At 41.1% G+C, this 21136-nt stretch overlaps 1 protein-coding gene across 1 annotated transcript in view; it reads left to right on the forward strand.

Moving 5' to 3' along the window:
* LOC137163019 (complement C4-A-like) overlaps positions 1-21136 on the forward strand; it is an 88159-nt gene that overhangs the window by 9104 nt on the left and 57919 nt on the right. Inside the window, exons 8-13 of the mRNA XM_067563039.1 lie at positions 11705-11810; positions 12070-12193; positions 13279-13394; positions 14197-14364; positions 15719-15916; positions 18983-19174. Coding sequence (XP_067419140.1) covers positions 11705-11810; positions 12070-12193; positions 13279-13394; positions 14197-14364; positions 15719-15916; positions 18983-19174 — 904 coding nt within the window. The remainder of the gene's footprint in view (positions 1-11704; positions 11811-12069; positions 12194-13278; positions 13395-14196; positions 14365-15718; positions 15917-18982; positions 19175-21136) is intronic.

A 21136-nucleotide genomic window follows, 5' to 3' on the forward strand; every position in this document is an offset into this window, starting at 1 on the left:
TCCCTTCTGGCCTTAAAGTCTACGAGTGCCAGGCTAGTGCCCTCGCCAGTGGGCTATCCTTCCTTTCATTCTTCCAGGCTTTTTGTACAAGACAGTTCTCTGTGTCAGTTTCCAGCTGTTGTTCTTTTTAGGGGACAAGGCAATATGTCAAGTTTGTTATGAGAAAACACAACTATGTTAATAACTAATATCTAGTACCTACACACACTAATATCTAGTACCTACACACAATTCGTATAGTTACCAGTCCTGATTGTTGCTGGAGAATGTAGCTTGAGTTGGTTGCTGGTGTTTGCAGCTCATGGCAGCTACCTGGCCAGGGAAGCCCAGCATGAGGGAGAGTGGGGTCTTTGTCGGATGCGCATCAACGCTCTTTGATGCTATGCAGAATGTTATCCAAAGCTTTACAATCTTACCCATTCTTTTATAGGTTTTAATTTTGATGTGAGTCTAAGTCCTGCTGTGTCATGCTGCCTCAGGGTTCTTGTGTGATTGTTGATTACCAGTCAATTGCAGACATGACTTTCATCCTGTTTTGATTATACTTGGTCTTTTGTTTCTGGGGTGGATCCTGTTCCTTGCTTTTTCAAGGGTTTGTCTGCATTCTTCAGCCATTAAGGTGGTACTTGCATTTCAGGACAGGGTGAATGGGTCACATTTTATGTAATTGTTTCAGGGTGATATATTGAGAAACAATATGGGCTTGCAGCTTCTATTTAAAATACATCCTTTTCATCCAACACCTGCAACACATTACAATTAACATTAAACCTATTAGAGTAAAGAGAATAGCAATTGGGTGTAGCGTAATTTTTATGATTGATGACCAGGAGGGGGACCATCCCCCCAAAATATCATACCAATGATGTGTCATTATTTGTTTTGCTTATGCAGATATTCTCAAAATTTCTGCTCCCTGGTGCAGGATAGCTGTACTGCGTGTTTGCACTTGGGTGTGAGTGGTTTTGGTTAGGTGGCAAATCTGTTTGTTTTTCTGCATTAAGTCATACAAATTTGTCCAATTAACTCCTAATGAAAAGTTAAAGTGTAGAACATTACTCATGTCTAGTGTGTCAATTCTTTTGTCCTCATGGGTTGGGAAATAATACGTTAGTGTGGGAGTTCTTAACATAGTCACATTACACATACACTGCTGCACTTTGGGCTCTGAAATATATTTCCCTTGCCAGACAATCTCCTCTAATCCAATGACACAAACATAACTTTTCCCGTCATAATACAATTTAGTGGTGCTATTATCTAGTTCATCCCAAAAACAAGTTGCCAAACTTTTATGCTGTAGCAAACAGGACTCTTCTAATATTGGCAGGGTGGGACATGCCCATTGTTGCATGGTCCACCTTGTACACAAGCAGTGGTCTATAACTTCCCCTTGGTCATTCAAATATGTCCCTGCCAATCAAGGGGACCAAATGTGTCTACCCGAGAGAATTGGAAAGGTTCTGAATGGTCACAGGGTGGCTCTATGACTGTGTGGCTACACCCGTATTGCCTTTATAGTCATGTGTCCTGTAAGAGTCAATGAGTATACACTGGACTCCAAGGCATTATACCATCCGGGAACATATGAAAGAGATTATCCTTATGTTTTGTTAACAGAGGAGCTAAGACTGTCATATCTTTAGCTTGTACCCAATCCATCTCCATCTCTGTTAACATGATGGCTAATAACTGTTGTTCTGAACACCACAAGGCTGACACTGTTTTGTTTGCTATGTCCCTCATGGTAGCATATTGAGCCCAGAATGCCTGATTTACATGTTCCCAAGTGTGCCGCTGCAAGTTTATTGTATCTGTCCCAGTTTGTACTAATTTAGCAATCTGGTGCTCTTGTCCCTGTACAATCGTGTGATGCATCATTTCTACCACACTAGCCTTGTTTTTAGCACCTCTAAATCTATTGAGTTTAAAATTCCCATTCCTACTTCTATGCCCCCAATAAGGTATTTGTTATGCCCCGTCACTGACAGAGGAAGGAACGCTCCCATTGTAGGGACCTAAATCAAGCTTTAAACAGTGGAGAGCTATATTGTGCACATTCCAGCCGGGTTAAAGTCAAATTATTTCTGGTCCAATTGATTGAGATAGAGGCGCCAGTTTTACCTCTATGGGAGGTTGCAATTTAAGCAAATGGGGGCAGGATACTTTTATAAATTGAGGACCATTTAGAAACAGTACTGTCACATTTCCTATCAATATAGTTTCATTTACCCATACTGTTACTGTCTGGGTTTCTAAAGGTCCCAGTTTAAAGGGTGGAAACGTATGATAGCCAGGGAGGATGGGCCAACAATGATGATTGCAGTTTATTACCGGTCCAGTAGGTTTGTTTACTTCAAATGCACAATCATGATCGCTGGTGTAATATTTACCCAGACTTGTAAGGTAATTAGATCAATTGTTCCATGTACTGTGTAATTATATACTTGTATTATCTGTATCTGATGCCACATGGTGAAGGTAAATCACTGAATCCCCCAGTGCGCATCGGGTGTTCCCAAAGCAAATACTCATCCTAATAATCCCAGAAACAGTGCCTGCATCTTTTCTTCAGCTAGCTTCCACCGAGGTTCTCCTGCAAAAGAAATGCTTGCGCAGATAGAAATATTCCTTTGTTAGAAAATCACATTACCGATAGTTTCCACAAGGATTGGGGTGGTCCAGGTATGAATGTCAAAAAATTTTTACCCCTGGGTGTCGTGCCGAACCCAATTCTTTGTGGAGATACCTGAAAATGGTTAAGCATATGTTATTCAAGATAACAATTTTATCTGTGACACATGGACCCATTTGAGTTTCCCATCTTTGTCTATGTGGTATACCAGAGGGCTAAGGTGGTCAACTATAGAATAGGGACCTACCCATTTGGATTCTAGGGTATGAGCCCTTTTGCCCAGTTTCAAATACATTACTTGGTCTCCAGTTTCCCATAAGGTGGAATCAGTAGTTCTTTGCTTTTGCTGTTTCTGATTCATGTGTTCAATGACTTAATTGATCCTGTACTGCAATGTGGTTTTATCCTCCTGTAATTGTTTTAGCTATTGAAAATAGTAGTTTTGGGTTGCCGTGGGATGGTCTTCGGGGTGTACAGCAAAATGTTCAGGATCAATCTTTAACTTCATTGGCTGTCCAAAGAGAATTTGGTATGGCTGGATCTTAGTTCTCAGCCTGTCACTACTGCAAACAGCGGCTAAGATCAAAGGCAATTTCTCAGGCCTATCTTCACCACTGTGGCTTATTATCTTCTGCAATGCCTCCTTAATGGCACATTCATCCTCTCCACCTGGCCAGAGGACTGTGGTCAGTATGGGATGTGAAATTTCTGGGTAATCCCTAGGGCTTGCAACATCATTGTAAAAACTTCCCCCACAAATGCACCTCCATTATCTGAATCTATGATCTCAGGGATCCCATATCTGCGCACCACTTCAGTAAAACATTTTTTAGCTGCTGTTCTAGCACTATTATCCTTGGTAGGGGATGCTTCCACCCATCCTGAAAAGGAGTCTACGATAACCAACAAATACAGAAATCCTTCTTTACTTTTAGGCAACTTATGAATAAAATCCATCTGAATTCTATGCCACGGTCCCAACCGTCGCTGGTGCATCATTGGTTTCCAGTGTGGAGGGCGAGCTCTATTCCTTGCACAATGGACACAAATTTGCACCCTGTCCTTACATCATCTTCCATACCTTCCCATTCTGCTACCTGCTTCACCCTTCTTAGAGTCCCTTCTACTCCCTTATGCATAAACTGGTGTGCTGCATTGATAAATTCTTGTCTCTCAGTTTTTCCCAGGGTTCTCCTGCAATCATTACATATGACACTAGATGGCAGCAAGGTATTAGAAATGTTTTTATAAGCCAGTTTTTGGCTTCTAGTAACAGCGGCTATGTTATGTTGTCCAGTGATAGCATCGCAGGTTGTTGTCCAGTGATAGCATCTCCACGCTTGATTCCTTGTTATGTGCCTTCACATGTCGTAGGTGGCAACCTAGGCAGCAGTGACCATGAGATGGTCGAGTTCAGGATCCTGACAAAAGGAAGAAAGGAGAACAGCAGGATACGGACCATGGACTTCAGAAAAGCAGACATGGACTTCCTCAGGGAGCTGATGGGTAGGATCCCTTGGGAGGCTAATATGAGGGGGAAAGGAATCCAAGAGAGCTGGCTGTATTTTAAAGAAACCTTCTTGAGGGCGCAGGAACAAACCATCCCAATGTGCAGAAAGAATAGCAAATATGGTAGGCGTCCAGCCTGGCTTAACAAAGAAATCTTTGGTGAGCTTAAACACAAAAAAGCAGTTTACAAGAAGTGGAAGCTTGGTCAGATGACTAGGGAGGATTATAAATATACGGCTCGAACATGCAGGAATGCAATCAGGAGGGCCAAAGCGCAATTGGAGTTGCAGCTAGCAAGGGACGTGAAGGGAAAGAAGAAGGGTTTCTACAGGTATGTTACCAACAAGAGGAAAATTCAGGAATGGGGGAGGCAACCTAGTGACAGAGGATGTGGAGAAAGCTGAGGTACTCAATGCCTTTTTTGCCTTTGTCTTCACAGACAAGGTCAGCTCCCAGACTATTGCAATGGGCAGCACAGAATGGGGAGGAAGTGAACATCCCTCAGTGCTGAAGGAATGGGTTCAGGACTATTTAGAAAGATTGGACATACACAAGTCAATGGGGCCAGATGCAATGCATCCTAGGGTGCTGAGAGAGTTGGCTGATGTGATTTCAGAACCATTGGCTATTATCTTTGAAAACTCGTGGCAATTGGGGGAGGTCCCTGATGATTGGAAAAAGGCAAATATAGTGCACATCTTCAAGAAAGGGAAGAAAGAGGATCCAGGGAAACTACAGACCAGTCAGCCTCACCTCAATCACTGGAAAAATCATGGAGCAAGTCATCAAGAAATCCATTTGAAGGCACTTGGAAGAGAGGAAGGTGATCAGGAACAGTCAGCATGGATTCACCAAGGGAAAGTCATGCCTGACCAACCTGATTGCCTTCTATGAAGAGGTGACTGGATCTCGGGATGTGGGAAAAGCAGTGGACGTGATATACCTTGACTTTAGCAAGCTTTTGATACTGTCTCCCACAGTATTCTTATCAGCAAGTTAAGGAAGTATGGGTTGGATGAATGAACTATAAACTGGATAGAGAGCTGGCTAGATCATCGGGCTCAATGGGTAGTGATCAATGTCTCGATGTCTAGCTGGCAGCTGGTAACAAGCAGAGTGCCCCAGGGGTCAGTCCTGGGGCCAGTTTTGTTCAACATCTTCATTAATGATCTGGAAGATGGGATAGATTGCAGCTTCCGCAAGTTTGCAGATGACACTAAGCTAGGGGGAGTGGTAGATACCCTGGAAGGTAGGGACAGGATACAGAAGGACCTAAACAAACTGGAGGATTGGGCCAAAAGAAATCTGATGAGGTTCAACAAGGACAAGTGCAGAGTCCTGCACTTAGGATGGAAGAATCCCATGCACAGCTACAGACAGGGGACCGACGGGCTAAGCAGCAGTTCTGCAGAAAAGGACCTGGGGTTTACAGTGGATAAGAAGCTGGTTATGAGTCAGCAGTGTGCCCTGGTTGCGAAGAAGGCTAATAGCATATTGGGCTGCATTAGTAGGAGCATTGCCAGCAGATTGAGGAAAGTGATTATTCCCCTCTACTCGGCATTGGTGAGGCTGCATATGGAGTATTGTGTCCAGTTTTGGGCCCCCCACTACAAAAAGGATGTGGATAAGTTGGAGAGAGTCCAGCGGAGGGCAACAAAAATGATTAGGGGGCTGGAGCACAAGACTTATGAGGAGATGCTGAGGGAAATAGGCATGTTTAGTCTGTAAAAGAGAAGAATGAGGGGGGATTTGATAGCAGCCTTTAACTACCTGAAAGGGTGTTCCAGGGAGGATGGAGCTAGGCTGTTCTCAATGGCAGTAGATGACAGAACAAGGAGCAATTGTGTCAAGTTGTAGTGGGGGAGGTCTAGGTTGGATATTAGGAAAAAGGTTTTCATTAGGAGGGTGGTGAAGCACTGGAATGGGAGGTGGTGGAATCTCCATCTTTAGAGGTTTTTAATCTGCGGCTTGACAAAGCCCTGGCTGGGATGATTTAGTTGGGTTGGTCCTGCTTTGAGCAGGGGGTTGGACTAGATGACCTCCTGAGGTCTTTTCCAACTCTAATATTCTATGATTCTTATACTCTTCCATAAACAACTTTCACCTAATTACCTCTCTACTCATTATCATATATACTAATTACCTACGCTGGGTTTTCACTCTTAACTATATTCCATTCACACCATGATAACTGTGGTCTTCAAAACAATATCTGGTGATAGGAGGGGCGGTGTAAAAATATGCCCCTTGGCAATGAAACAGTGTACCCCCAGACGTTCAAGGATAACCTGTTGTTCCCATCACCATTATCTATGTGCAGCTGCAAGCATACATGTGTATTTCGTCTTGTTATGCGCCATGGTATGCAGAAACTGAAACGTCTGAGGTTACTCAGTAGTTCTATTCATTTCTGCCAACTGGAAGATGTCTTGCTACAGGGGTCAGAATAGCCAAGCAAGCAACTAAAGCCATGCTAAGCCTGTAGGATAGTGGTCAGGCAGCTCAAATTCCAACAAAGCCCTCATTAAAAGCATCTGGTAGGAAGTAAGTCAATATCAGGGATTTTGTAAAAATCCTCAAGGTTTTTTAATTAGCTGCCACACTTTTAAATGCCCCATTCCTCATCTTTGTAGAACAAATATTAATAGGCCACAGTTTAAAAACCAGTTTGTTATAGTTTGTTTGAGAGTTTGATAAAAGTCAAACTGATAACAGACTTTCCTTTTGTATGATCATCCCCAAAATTGTGAATGTAGAGCAGAGAGTTAAGTTTTAATAAATATAATAATAAAAGTAAATAACTACAATTGAAGTTTAATAGTATTTTAACTGCAGGTTTTAGATAGTTATTTACCTTGTTATATTTATAAAATAAACAGCAGGATTTTATTTAGGAGGACAAGGCAATACGCCTCATTTATTGTGAATACAAACATTTTAAAAAGCAATTGCCTGCACACTTTTACACACACATACACACACACTAGGTTCTACAAAGATGAAGTATAGTTACCCATCTCAGTTGCTCATGTTAGTCCACTGGCCAGGTGGCGAAGTCATGAGAGAGGGAGCAGGGATCTGTCAGTGCACACTGATGCTTTTGGAGGATCATTGTAGAACCAAACCCAAAGGCCTTATTTTTTTGTTTGTTTTTTTTATAGGGGCAAGCTTTTATGCTATTTTAAGGGTTTAGTTTTGTTATGCTGCATTTACATCCTGCTGTAATTATTAATCACCCATATTTTGCAAGCATGATCAGTGTTGTTATTTTTTATAGTTTATTTTGTTTTTGTTTTTTGAGGTGGATTCCAGGGTCATTAGGGTGGGCAGTCTTTGGCCATTTGGGTAAAATTTGTCATTTTTACTTTCTTGAACATTTGAGGCTGGCACCTTTTTTTGTTACTTTTTGGTTTTATATACACACATTATTTATTTATATTTTAATTTTTTAATATTTACTTAAAACTTGTAACCGGAAGACACAAGTGTTTTAGAAACAGTAACATTTTTTTTATTTAAAACATTTATTATTATTACCAAACATTTTTATTTAATATTGAATTATTTTGTTTTAGAACATTTGCTGATGTTACTTTAAGCAGTGATTTTAAAACATGTGTACTTTAACATTAGCCACAGTTTCACAGAATGATTTTGGTAACTTTACAAACAGGATAATGAATGCCCTGATGTTAGTTTCGGACAACTTATTAATAGTGAACAGATTATAGAAACTGCTGTGGTGGTTTGTCACGTACTAAAAGAATAAGGGTATTTCACATAGAATTAATATAGCGGAATCAAGCTTTGGGCCTGCAACTTTGTTAAATAATTTGTAATTAAGGTGTTTAGCATAAATGAGATATTGAGGTGCATATACATACTAGTAAGTGTGGAAATATACTTTAGCAAGTAGATTGAGTTATATTTTAGTATTAGGAAATATTAATTACACTTAAGCTTACTTGCTGTACTACTATTAGATACAATGTAAAGGAGTTTAAAATTAATGGTTGAAATGTTAAAGGAGCACTTTGGAATTTAGAATTGGGCTGTTAATTTGACAATCAACCCTGGAAGTTGTTTAATGTAGCATAGTAGGAGATGGTTTCCTACACTTGATTTTGACCTGGAAGAGTAGAAAGTACTGCTATTCTAAATAATTAGGACAACTGGACTTAGAAGCTTTGTTCCATAAAACCTGATGTTTGTGCTCATAAGGACCTAAGTTTTAGAGGAAATAGATGTTAATAATCTAAACAATTTCCATAGATACTGCCAAAATATTCTATTCCAGAAAACTAAAGAAAAGGTGCAGTAAAAGCTGGAAAAAAAGAAGCTGCCCTTGATAGTGTTAAGATCAGGACATTTTACTAAAACAAAAATACAGCTGAATCACAGAAGTTCCAAAAGTAAAGCAATGTCGTGTAGTACTTAGGCCTGAGACACACAGGTAAACTGAACTAACCCCAGTGTAGACACCCTAGATTGATGGAAGAATTCTTCTGTCAACCTAGCTGCCTCCTTGCAGGTTGTGTCTATGCTTAAAATGTTACAGCAGCACAGCTGCGCTGCTATAACACTTCAATGTAGACACTACAGCAGTGGAATGGGTTGTCCCATCACTGTATTTGCTCCGGGCAAGTCTACACTTAAAACACTGCATCAATGATGCACCATTGGCTGTAGCATTTTAATGAAGACACTTTAAGCTGCCGGGAGAGAACCTCATGTCGGCGTAGTTAATGCACCTCCCCTTGAAGCGTTAACTGTGTCAGTGGGAGAAGCTCTCCCAGTGACATGGCACTGTCTACATGGGGGGTTATGTTGGTATAACTACATTACTCGGAGGTGTAGATTTTTCTCACTCTTGAGTGATGTAGTTATACTGATATAGCTCTGTAGTGTAGGCCAGACCTCCACCTCGCCAAGAGGTAGAGAAAGAAGTCTCTCATCGACCTAACGCTGACCACCGGGGGTTAGGTCGGTTTAACTCACCGGGGTATGGATTTTTTACATCCCTGAGAGATGTAGCTTTGCGGATGTAAATTTTTCAGTGAATACGAGGCCTCAGAGATGTGGATTTACTACAGCAACAGAAGAACTCCTTCAGTGCCAGCCGTTAGTGCCTACACTGTAGCAACGCGGTTGCAGCTCTGCTGCTGTAGAGTTCATACTGTAGACATACCCTTAGTTTGCTGTTTTAACAAATGCTGTATTTTTACACGGAGATGTCTTGCCTTCTGTGGTAAGGCCACGTTGACCCGCTCCTCTCCCCCAGATCTTAAAGTTAAGGCGGGTGGTTGCACGAAATAGCGTGAACCTGGTATGTATAGTTAATTTGCTGTATGTTTTAAATTGTGGTTTGTATTGTGACACTTTTGGTAAGAACTAGCTGAATCAGCTGGGTTATGTAGCCTTTTGTTAGTTTGCTAAACTGGTGTGGTTTGAAATTGCAATGAGTGTTAGCATGGTAGCCCACTACTGCTCTGACTGATGCCCAGCATTGTCAGTTCTTCGATTCTTCCTCGCCACACCTGTACAGCAGAGCTGCTGCATGTGTACATGCAGGGCTGGCCCTAAATGTTTTGCCATCAGGGTGAAAAATGCTTTCAAGTGGCCAAATTAAAAAGCCAACTGTTGGTCAGGCAGACTGGTAGAATAAAAAGTGGGGGAGGGACAGGAGTTGGGAGCAATCAAAGTGACCTAACAACAACAAAAAAGACCAGTTTCCCCTCCACCCCACTGCATGTTAGTGCCCATGGTGACTGTCCTGATCACCTGGACCTTCAGCTGAGTATGAGAGATCCTTTAAGTCTCTGCCCTTCTCCACCTTCTCTGCTGTCCTGTGCTGTGTGATGCCTGAGGGAAGAGAGAGAGAATACCCCTTCATAGAGAATAGGTCCATCTATGGGTATTAGCCAAGATGGTCGGGGATGCAACTCAGTGCTCTGGTTGTCCTAGTCTCTGTCTGCCAGAAACTGGGAGTGGACAACAGGGGATGGATCACTCGATAATCGCCCTGTACTGTTCATTCCTACTGAAGCAACTGGCATTGGCCAGTGTCGGACGATGGAATATTGGGCTAGATGGACCCTTGGTCTGACCCAGTGTGGCCTTTCTTTCTTATATTCTTATCTCCATTTCCCTTCAAACCTTGTGGCAAGCATGTTTAGGTTATCAATGCTGAAATAATTTTTCTTACCTCGATTATTGTGTGGGTTTGTGTATTGCTAACCTACAGAAGTCTCTTTGATGCATAAATGAACAGTTCACACAAATATTAACCTTATTTTATTCTTCCTTGCATGTATTAACATAGGTTGTGGTGGTCTTAATATTTGTACAGTCTAGATCTTGAAAGTAATTGCATTTTTGTACTGTTTTATTTTGCATATTAACTTAGTGTTTACACAGCACTGTTTTATAGCAGTGGTTCTCAACCTGTGGCCCAGGGGCCAAAAGTGGCCGGCGGGGTTTTTCAATGTGGTCTGCAGCTCCCCTTCTGCTGGCTGAAGAAGGGAGCTGCCACTTAAGGATTCAGGCGGAGCATGTTGCTGCGTGGCTACAAGACCAGTGCAGGCTCCTTGCTGCAGCCAAGGGGATGGGAGATCAACGCTCCCCTCCCCCTGGCTGTAGCAGGGAGCATGGCAAAGTGCTCTTCCTGGGTCCCTAGGTGCTGGGGTCCCTGCTGGAGACAGAGGGAGGGGAGCACTAATTTCCCATCCCCCTAGCTGCAGAAGGGGGCCACTACCTAGGGACCCAGGTGGAGCACACAGGGCTACAGGACACATGTGGTTTCCCTGCTGCAGCCAGGAGCACAGGAGATCAGCAAGGAGGCAGCCTCCTCACTGAACTCCTTCCATCTGGCTACAGTGGGTGAAGGGGAGGGAGGCTGCTGGTGGAGCAGCCAGGACCTACTATGCTTGAAGAGGGGCAGGACTCTAAAAATCTGTACCTTCTGGTTTGGCCTGCACTTAGCAGGCCAGCCACTGTGACTTACTGCCAGGCCATGCATTTCAGTGTGTAGTGACAGTTACTTGTCTACACTAGTGCTTTGTCTGTGAGTGTGTGACCTCCTGTGAGTAATTTGTAGGTGTAAAATGGCAAATGTAAAATTGAGCACAGTAACATCAAGATGTTGACTTTAAATATGTAGTGATTTGTAGTCCTTAATGGTGTATACGTCAATACATATTTTATGGGTTGATAGACTGGTGGCCCTTCAGGGTGGTAAAAATAGTATTTGTGGCCCTCAAGCCAAAAAGTTGGGAACCACTGTTTTATATGAACCCTCACCAATAGTCTATTTATAGAAACTCTTTAATGCTTATCTAAATTAACTTAGATTGTATAATGTTGCCAAAGTAGTTCATTAAGATTTTCAGACAAAGCCTCTTTACTGGGGGCTAGCTTTTGCTTTTATACACTGATATTGTTGAATAGTAATACTTTAAACACATCTTATTAATACGGGATAGTTTGAGTGATCCGCGAATGCTGTCTGCTGTGTTGATATTACTATAATTATTCTTGCTTCATTTTTTTTTCCTATTAAAGGCACTCTTATGGAAAAGGGATAGATGGTGTTGCATATGTGCGATTTGGCATAATGGAGGAAACTGATAAAAAAATCTTTCTCCCAGGCCTGGAACAACAGCCTTCAGTAAGTACAACATATTATAATTGATTATTTATATGCCTGAATATTGAATCATATTAAATATTAATTCAGTGGAACTATGCCGTTTTATGCCAGTTGACTTCAATATTGTTGAAATTCATGGAGATGAAATATCAAAGGGCATTTAAACACAGACCCTTGGCATATTACACAATCACTTTACTGGAAGTGCAACTTAATCTTTAAATCTAATATCATTCAAAGCACCAAAAGCAATAACATTTTTCCACTTTGATTTTAGATACAAAATGGAAAAGGAACAGTCACTTTAAGTACCAAATCTTTGGAACAAAAATTAACAAAGAACATTACTACTCTGGAAGGGCATTTCTTATATGTCGCTGTTACAGCTGTAGAAACTGCAAGTAAGGAAACTAAGCATTTGCTGATGTAATCTACAATATTTTCATTGCTCTTTTCCCAGTGCAGTTCTCATTGGGTGAAATCTTGGTCCATGGAGCTTGTTTTTCCACTGCAAAGTTAACACAGGTCCTTATTTGGCTATCGGCCACACACATTATGTCTATGCTGCAGACTTTAACACCTGTTCTTATACTTGTTTTACCCCCACCCCACCACCACCGTCCACACACAATACCCTTAAGCATGCGCCTGTATGTGCCTTGAACCCGCATTCGCTTGCACAGTTGAGGGATGGATTAAAGCCCATGTTTTGCAGTAAGGCATGCTTCAAACTGTCCACTTTGCAGTGAGGATGCAGCTGTGGCCAAACCTATGTTCAGAGAATCCTCCAATGCCATCCCACGTTCCCGGGTCCTGTTGTTCCAGCTCTTCTTCCAAGTCACTTCCTACTCGCCCCCTGTGCACCAGAAACTACTTTTGCTAGTCAATGTTTAACTCTTCATTCCACTCAGCCCACTGCATTTCCACCTCTGCCCAGCTCTGTAAACCAGCACTACACTATGCTCACCACCCAGTGTGCTGCTAGCTGCGGCCAGGATTCTGGTTAACCACTGGTGTGAGTGCAGCAGAGAGCACGATTTTGGGAGAAACACCCGTAACATCCACTTGTCTGAGAACATCTCCAAGAGGCTAGTGAAGATGGGACTGCTGTTCAACGCAGACAGTGCATTAAACACCTAAAGACTCTGGGTTGTATATGTGCAGGGGAATGTGGAGAACAGGAAGAAAGGAACAGACTGTACACACTGTACACACTGCATTTGTATGCAATGCAAAGCAGCAATAAACCCAGCTTAGTTGGCTATATGGTGTGGGTGCTTTGCTGCAGAGCAGCCGGAGCAGACCAGGGAATCCAAGGCCAACAAAACTGATATTCCATTATAAACTAAGCCATGAGTCTTCAGAAACGAAGTCTTAGCTTCATTCACCTCTGTTCTACTTTAATTTTCTTCATTTGTGGATGCCTTTTAATATTGTATGGGAGGAATAAATGTCTTGGGTCATAAAAGGTGTTTTCTATTAATAGGCGGTGAAATCCAGGAGGAAGAACTCAGTAGTGTGAAGTTTGTCAAATCGCCTTATAATATCGACCTGTCCTACACCAAACAATATTTTGTGCCTGGGGCACCTTTCTCCATTGTGGTATGTAACATTTGGCTTGCAGTATCTGCTTTCTTCCATTAAAGGAGACTGATCTAGCAGCTGTTCTGCCCTCAGAAATCCCAGCTGCTTCCATGGAATTTCTTTGTGAGGAATACCTGGCAGGTGCAGGCCCAAAATGTTGCTGGCTCTCTCTGTTCATTTTCTGTTTTTCTCTTTCTGAGGACATAGAGCCATAGCAAGGGGGTGGAGGGTAACAAATATAGAACTTATCTTTAAGAAAGAAACTAGGGATGCAATGTTACACCTCTAGACTTCAAAAGCTATGAGACAGTGTCCCCTCCAACTCCCCAAAAATTGTGAAATTGGCTTACAAATCCAGAGATTTTAAAAATAATAGTTGGGTTTTTTATTTGCCTTCTGTGTTTTGAGCTGTCAGAGTTCATGTTTTCAAGTTTTCTCTGCACATCTATTAGGGCAAGAAGCTGTGTGTGTGTGTGTGTGTGTGTGTGTGTGTGTGTGTGTGTGTGTGTGTGTGTGTGTGTGTGTGTGTGTGTGTGTGTGTGTGTGTGTGTGTGTGTGTGTGTGTGTGTGTGTGTGAGAGAGAGAGAGAGAGTGAGAGTACATGTGCTTCGGAGAGCTCTGGCAGGGGATCTGGGTATAGATGTCTGATATTATTTGCTAGCATGAATATGAAGTCACCTTCTGCTTCTCCCTCCCAATGGTCAAATTTCCAAATAATAATTTTGAAGGGTTCATATTTCCTGCTGGTTTAAAAAATCTTTCCTTGTTTTAAGATTTTATTTTCACCCTGTCATTTGCCTGTGGAAATTTTCCCCAATAGGCATCTGTAACTTCTGCTGATGGTTCTCCTGCTGCTGCTGTGTCTGTTACTGCTACTCTTACCCTAGATGGAAAAGACCCAAAGAAAAAGACTGCACCTTCTAGTAAAGAAGGTCTAGTATCCTTTGTATTCAACATTCCTGATGCTACAGAGAAGCTACAAATGATGGTAAAAAAAAATCATTAGAAAAACTTTTGAAATGTTTTTACAGAAAATGAATGCACAGATAATGTTGTTGATGGAATCCGCAAGGCAACTGCAGCATGATTCCTGACATCATAATAACATCTTTAGGAAGATACTATGGAAGATGTTACATAAAGTAGGAACCTGATGCTGCAAATCTTTATGCACATGAATAGTTCCACTGATATTATTTAAACTGCTTTAGGATTATTTGCATGGGCAAAGGTTGGCTGAATCAGGCCCTAAAATTGTATTGTAAATTAGTTTGTGCGATTAGCTACACTGTAAGCTTCTCAGGTCAGAGATCAGTTCTTTATTTTCCCTGTACAGCACCTGCGGTACTATGTACAAATGTTAAATACTAGTAATAGTGCATTTGTGTTGTGTTTATGGTAGGCAGAATTTGTGCCTTGTCAAAATATAGCTTCCACTTTCACACAATTGGCAGAAATGGTGGGCAGAATCCTGAGGTCACTATGCATTTTGTTCTTGGACAAATTCCTTAGCACAAAGAGGACATCTATACTTGAGCTGGAGGTATAATTTCTATCTTGGTAGACATACACGTGCTAGCTTTGATCGAGGTAATATGCTAAAAATAGTAGTGTAACCACAGCAGCATGAGTGGCAGGAGAGGCTAGCTACTTGAGCAACTACCTAGGGTCTCAGATGGGACTGCACTCCAGTGACTAGCCTGTCTTGCTGTCTGTGCTACTGCATCTACAGTATTTGTAGCATTCTAGTTCAATACAAGCTAGCGTGTGTGCATTTACCTGAGCTGGAAATTGCACCTCCAATTGCAGTGTAGATGTATCCAGAGTCTACCTCTGGTGTCAGTGGGTCTACACATGGGTGCAGGGGTCTTCCTGCGGAGTCATTTGTAGGATTGGGCCATAATAATAGACATGACATGATGCATAGGAAATGGGGAAGGGGTGGGGCAAGAAATGACAAAGGACAGAGCAATAAGATCACACAGTTACTTAGCATAGTCATTTGCCCATTTGAATAGTTGTTAATTTTATTTTCAAAATATTTATTATTAATCATTATTAAGTCACTTACTGTGGGTGTTCCTGAGCAAACTACTATAGGAAAATATCAAAGACAACTATAGCAACAGCAAAATAGAGCAGTGAGAGGGAATCAGGTTGTAGAATTATTTTTGTTTTGAAATCACCAGCGTCTGCAAATAGGTTCCTAGACTTAGTGCATTGTGGTGACTCAACTCACCCTCCTCTATTTTCCAGATGCCTTGGTAAAAGAACTAACAGTGACACTTGATATTGTCTCTTAATTGGCATGCCATTCCCTCTGTCCTTTTCTTTCTTCACAGGTGAAGGCTGAAGAGGGGAAGCCTGGCATGGAATCAGCCGGAACCAAAACCACTGCTGAGAGATACCAGTCTGCTACCCAGAACTACCTTAGCATCAGTGTCCCACACACTGTCATAGCACCTGGAGATACTTTACACATTACCTTAAAAGATATCCACCAATCCAGCAGCAGTAACATTGACTATTTCTATTACATGGTTAGAAACAGGACTGTTACAACAATGATTTGTGTCAGAACAGATCATTTTGCAGTTTATAAATCTACACAACTGACCCTTTTCAGGTTGGGAGAAAAGCATGTTAACGTAAGATGCGGCTCCGGGGGAGGTCTAGTTCAAAGTGGTATATTTAGATCTTTTGTGACATCCATATACTTTTAGTTGAAGTGAAAGGTACCAGACTGAGAGTTTTGGAAACTGGAGTCCTAGGGAAAAAAATTCCATGATCTCCTTATATTCCTAAATTTAGGCCACATTTATGCCCGCTTCTACCAGATCTGAATTTGGTCTTTAAAACTGCAGTAAGCCCAGATTTTTCTTTTTCAGATTTAGTCTTTATAGTCCTGATTCCCATCTACACTCGTGCCCCTTTACATCACTCTTTCAGTGTAGAGGGGCCTTAAAGTTGGCAGAAAAGTATACATGTGTAAATGAGAATCAGGCCCTTTGAGTTTAAAGTGCAGTCATATTAGTAGTGACCTTTAATGTCTTGCAATGTCTCTTCCAGATAAATGGTTCTCATTTTACAAGTAAAACTATACTTTCTTTAACTCACCTGGGATCCAAAAGGTCAGCTAGTCCTTTCAGGAATTTTTTGACAAAACATTTTTCCACTGAAAAATGTGATCTGTCAAAATAAATACTTTTCACAGGAAAGGGTCAGTTTTGATTAATTTCCTGTTTTGAAATATTTTTTAAAAATGTTTTGAAATTCTCAAAACATCCCATTTCAACATTTTCAAAATGAAAAGTTCCAGTGTTTGGTCCAGTGTTGAGAAATGTAAGGGTTTTTTTAATACAAATATGTAAACATTGAAATTATATGTTTCAAACTTACCTGAATTGACCCAAACTTAATGGTTTTTTGGATTAACAGTTTGCTAAAATTTTTTAGATTTTTGGCTCTTTGTCCTGATTCAAGATGGAAAATGTCAAAATCTCAAAAGTTTCCCTAGGATTGGAAAATAGTTTCCTATGAGCTTTTCTGCGAGAGGCGTAGCGCTTAGGTCAATGTAGTTAGGATGATGCAGTGCCAGTGTAGACACCATGTTGCTTACACCAACTTTTGCTGCCTTTCAGAAACCATCCCACAATGCCCCACACAGGCAGTTATATCGGTGCAAGCGCTCCTGGAGAAGATATGCACCACCGACACAAGAAGCATAGTGTGGACATGTAAAACTGATTTAATTACTGCGGTGGCTGTACATCGACATAACTTAAGTTGACTTAGGGCTTGTCTACACTTACCTCCAAGATTTGGCGGCAGTCGACAGGAGTTACGCAAGCTATGCAAAAAACTTGCGTAACTCCCGTCGACTTCTCTGCTTCTCTTCTGTGCGCCATCTTCACTGCACTGCGCCGATGGGAACCGTGTTCCCGTGACGCAGTGCTACACCACTTGAGAAGGTGGTCTTAATACGTCGATTTCTAGATCGACTGAGTGGGTCTTCACTGACCGCTCAATCGATCTAGAGAAATCGATCTGACAGTGGCGAATTTGCCACTGTCAGTGAAGACGTAGCCTTAATTTTATAGTGTAGACGTGCCCATGGTGTCTACACTGACACTGCATCAACTTAACTGCATCAACATTGATTCTATGCTTCTCGTGGAGGTAGAATTATTAAGTTGGTGTAATGGGCGAGTTACATCAACGGGAGTGAAATTTTAGTGTGGACACTTACATAGTTAAATTGATGTAAGCTGCATGGCATTGACTTAACTCTGTAGAGTAGACCAGGGCTAAGACTGGAATTTAATGAACAATTCTTTTCACGGTGTACAAGCCAGAAAACAATCTTGCTCAGTTTCTTATAGATTTATTGACTCTGCAATGCTAAGAAGTATAAAAATATTTCTTTCACTAAAATAAAGAGATCTAACTATGAATCCACTTAGGGAACAAATCAGTTGAATGACAAATATGTTCAATTTTTTTTAACCATAACTGCACTTTACAGCTGACATTTTCAAAGCTGTCCAAATCATTTGGACACCCAGTTGCCATTTAATTTCAATGAGAGTCAGGTGTCCAAATCCTTAAGACAGTTTTGTAGATCGCAGTCCCAAGATTTACAAGTAAGATGTAAAAAGAGACAATTTCATACTAGGATTAGAATATCTGCTATCCAGAATTATTTGGACATGTTAGTACCATTGAAATACAGTATCTGTAAGAAAATTAAAGCCTGCCTGAAAGGAGAAACTCCATTAGCTCAGTTGTAAGGATCTCTGTTCTACTTTTGCCATTTTAATAGCAGAAACTTGTAAGTTTTTGTTTATGTAAGACTTCTGGCCATCTGCCATCTAAGGACCTGATTCTGGCTTTCTTACATCTTTCTCTAGAAGTAGTCCAATTGAAATAAGTGGGATTACTTGCAGAGAAACAGTGTAACAGTGACAGAGTCAAGTCTAAGAGCCCGATTCTGATACTCTTACTCACACTGAGTAATACCTTACTCTATCAGTGAGAGACTGATCCCCCTATCCATCCTAATGTAAAAGAACCAGTGTCCCTACCTCCTGCTGAAAGACAGCCCCAAGACTGCCTTCTGAAGTCCCTTTGCAAGCCCAGGTACAGGGATGTGCTGAGGATAGGGTTGAGGGTGTGTTGGGGTGGGCCCCCAGCGTGCACACACACAGAAATTCTGGGCAGTGCTGCATCTCTACTGGCAGCCTTGGGAGGCTACTATAACTTACACAGGCTACCAGGGCTAAGTTATACTGACGGGCCTCTCCAGCCCCTGAAGTTGCCCAGGATCAGGAAAGCACTACTTCACGAGTTCTCCCATGGAACTCAGTGGTACTACTCATTGGCCGTGAGTTCTGTGCTGTTCCTCTTAGAGGTGCAGCACCCCAGTGTCACCCTATGAATAGTATCTTTGATTTCAATGGGAGAACTCATGGAGTTAGGTGCTACTAAACCAGAACAATGGTTATCAGTGACATGATAATTTAAGTTGCGTATTCCCATTATGTAATACAGATTCTCTCATGATTGCACAGCATTTGATTTGCTTTGTATTTGCGCTTGAATTGCAGGTAGTGACGAAGGGGAAAGTTGAGGTTATGGGAAGGGCTCCGTATTCAAACAAAATCATCACCCTTGATGTTACTGAGAAAATGGTGCCTGCATTTCGGTTTATTGCTTACTACTTTGTTGAAAATCAAGGCCACACTGAGATTGTGGCTGATTCTGTGTGGCTAGACATTGTGGATGTCTGTGAAGGAAAGGTAATGACAAGTAAAGGGATATTTATAGAGAAAGAAAATAGATTAATAAGATGGGCTATGATAGAGGTCTAAAATCATGAATAATGTGGAGACATGAATAGGCAAGTGTTATTTACTTTTTCATATAACATGAGAACTTGAGTCACCTGGTGAAATTACTAGGCAGCAGGCTTAAAACAAACAAAATGAAATACTTCTTCACAAAACTCACAGTCAACTTGTGGAATTCATTGCAATGGGATGTTATGATGGCCAGAAGTATAACTGTGTTAAAAAAAAATAGATACATTCATAAAGGATAGGTCCGTCAGTGGCTATTAACCAAGATGGTCAGGGATGCAACCCCATGCTCTGAGTGCCTCTAAACTTCCAACTCTCAGAAGCTGGGACTGGACAACAGAAGATGGAGCACTCAGAATTGTTCTGTGCTGTTCGGTTCGTTCCCTCTGAAGCATCTGGCACCAGCCACTGTCAGAAGACAGGATACTGGGCTACACAGACCATTGTCCTGACCCAGTATGGCTCTTCTGATGTTCTACAAAAGGGGGTGTTCATGAGCACCACACAGTTGAGGCTAGAGGGTGAAAGTCCTCATGGAAATTATCAGTTTCATTAGAAATTAAATGATTAGAAATTGCAAGTAACAGTAACAGATGGCATCTATCTGGGAGATTATTCAGATTTAAGGCTGATGGGATGTTATGAATTCAGTTATTCCTGAAAATGGGCAAAAAGTTTGAGACGCTATATTAGAAGAGGTGAATCTGTCTTAAATGATGCATGGATAATAGATAGAAATAAAAGGCTATATCTTGAAAAATGTTGAAGGAAATGATTGTGGAGAGGGAGGCAAAAATAAATTTTACAAAAATTTTCAAAATATTTAGTTTTATTTCACTGGAGTAAATCCACTCACACACTTGTTTGCTGTTTTTCTGCTGGAAAATGAGAGGGAATGAAAAAGTGTGAGAGAGTGTGTTTTCCCTTCACACTTCTTTTCTTTGATTCTCTCTTTCTCCTTCCACCTTTCCCCTTTTTCCATTGGGAAAAAGTAAAGAAGTGAAAGTGTTTTCCCCCAACAAAACTAAACAGAATTTTTCACTGAAAAATGAAAAGTTTCAACCAAAATAATAATTTGCATGGAAAATTTTTGTTCTGGCCAAAAATGCCTATTCCATTGAGGGGGAAAATAGTTTTGCTGGAAAATTTTTTATCAACTCTAACTCAGCGAAAGATCTGGTCCCATGTGTCTAAAAGGAACAAAAGCCAGTTTCATACAGGTTGGGGTACATTATTAATCTTTTTGGTCATTCCACCATTACACCACCTAATTCTGAATACACAAAGGATCTATGTTAGAGTGGTACCTTGTGGTAATCTTTTAAAAGTCTAGACCAATTCAGTATCTGAGGCACAAATTCTGCTCTCATGTACTTGATTTAGACCTGTATAACAGTAAGCAGAATTTGGCCCAATAACTGAAAAGGAGAAGGTGGATGTGGGGGAAGAAAAAGAGAAGTAGCAAATTGTTTTAGTTTAATTAATTTTGTAACATGAGTAAGATACACTTCATTAGTTTCATTTCACAGTATTTTTTATATTTTGCTTGCTTTGGAAAGATATTAAAATGATAGATGGTACTGTTTAAGACCAGCAAAGCATTTAAGCAAGTGTTTAAATCTCATTGAAGTTAAGCACATGCTTTTCTAAATCCCTAAATATTTAAGGTAAAATTCTCTTCACACATACCAACTTTCACTGCTCTTACTGGGTGTTGTCCACATGTATCTGAGGGCAGAGTCTCAATTCTTCAAGGTTCTGTCTGTCCTGAGCTCTTATTGTACCAATTGGAATAAAGGATACTCAGCACTGTTCAGGATCAGCCCCTTTATCTTCATCTGCTAATAAACATTTACCACAGGTGGCACTAGATAAATGTTAGTGGAATGAATTGCAGAAAGC

The sequence above is a fragment of the Emydura macquarii genome, unplaced genomic scaffold, assembly GCF_026122565.2.
Source record: "Emydura macquarii macquarii isolate MOO-44397 ecotype Brisbane River unplaced genomic scaffold, CSIRO-AGI_Emac_v2 contig_2473, whole genome shotgun sequence".
Taxonomy (NCBI): domain Eukaryota; kingdom Metazoa; phylum Chordata; order Testudines; family Chelidae; genus Emydura; species Emydura macquarii.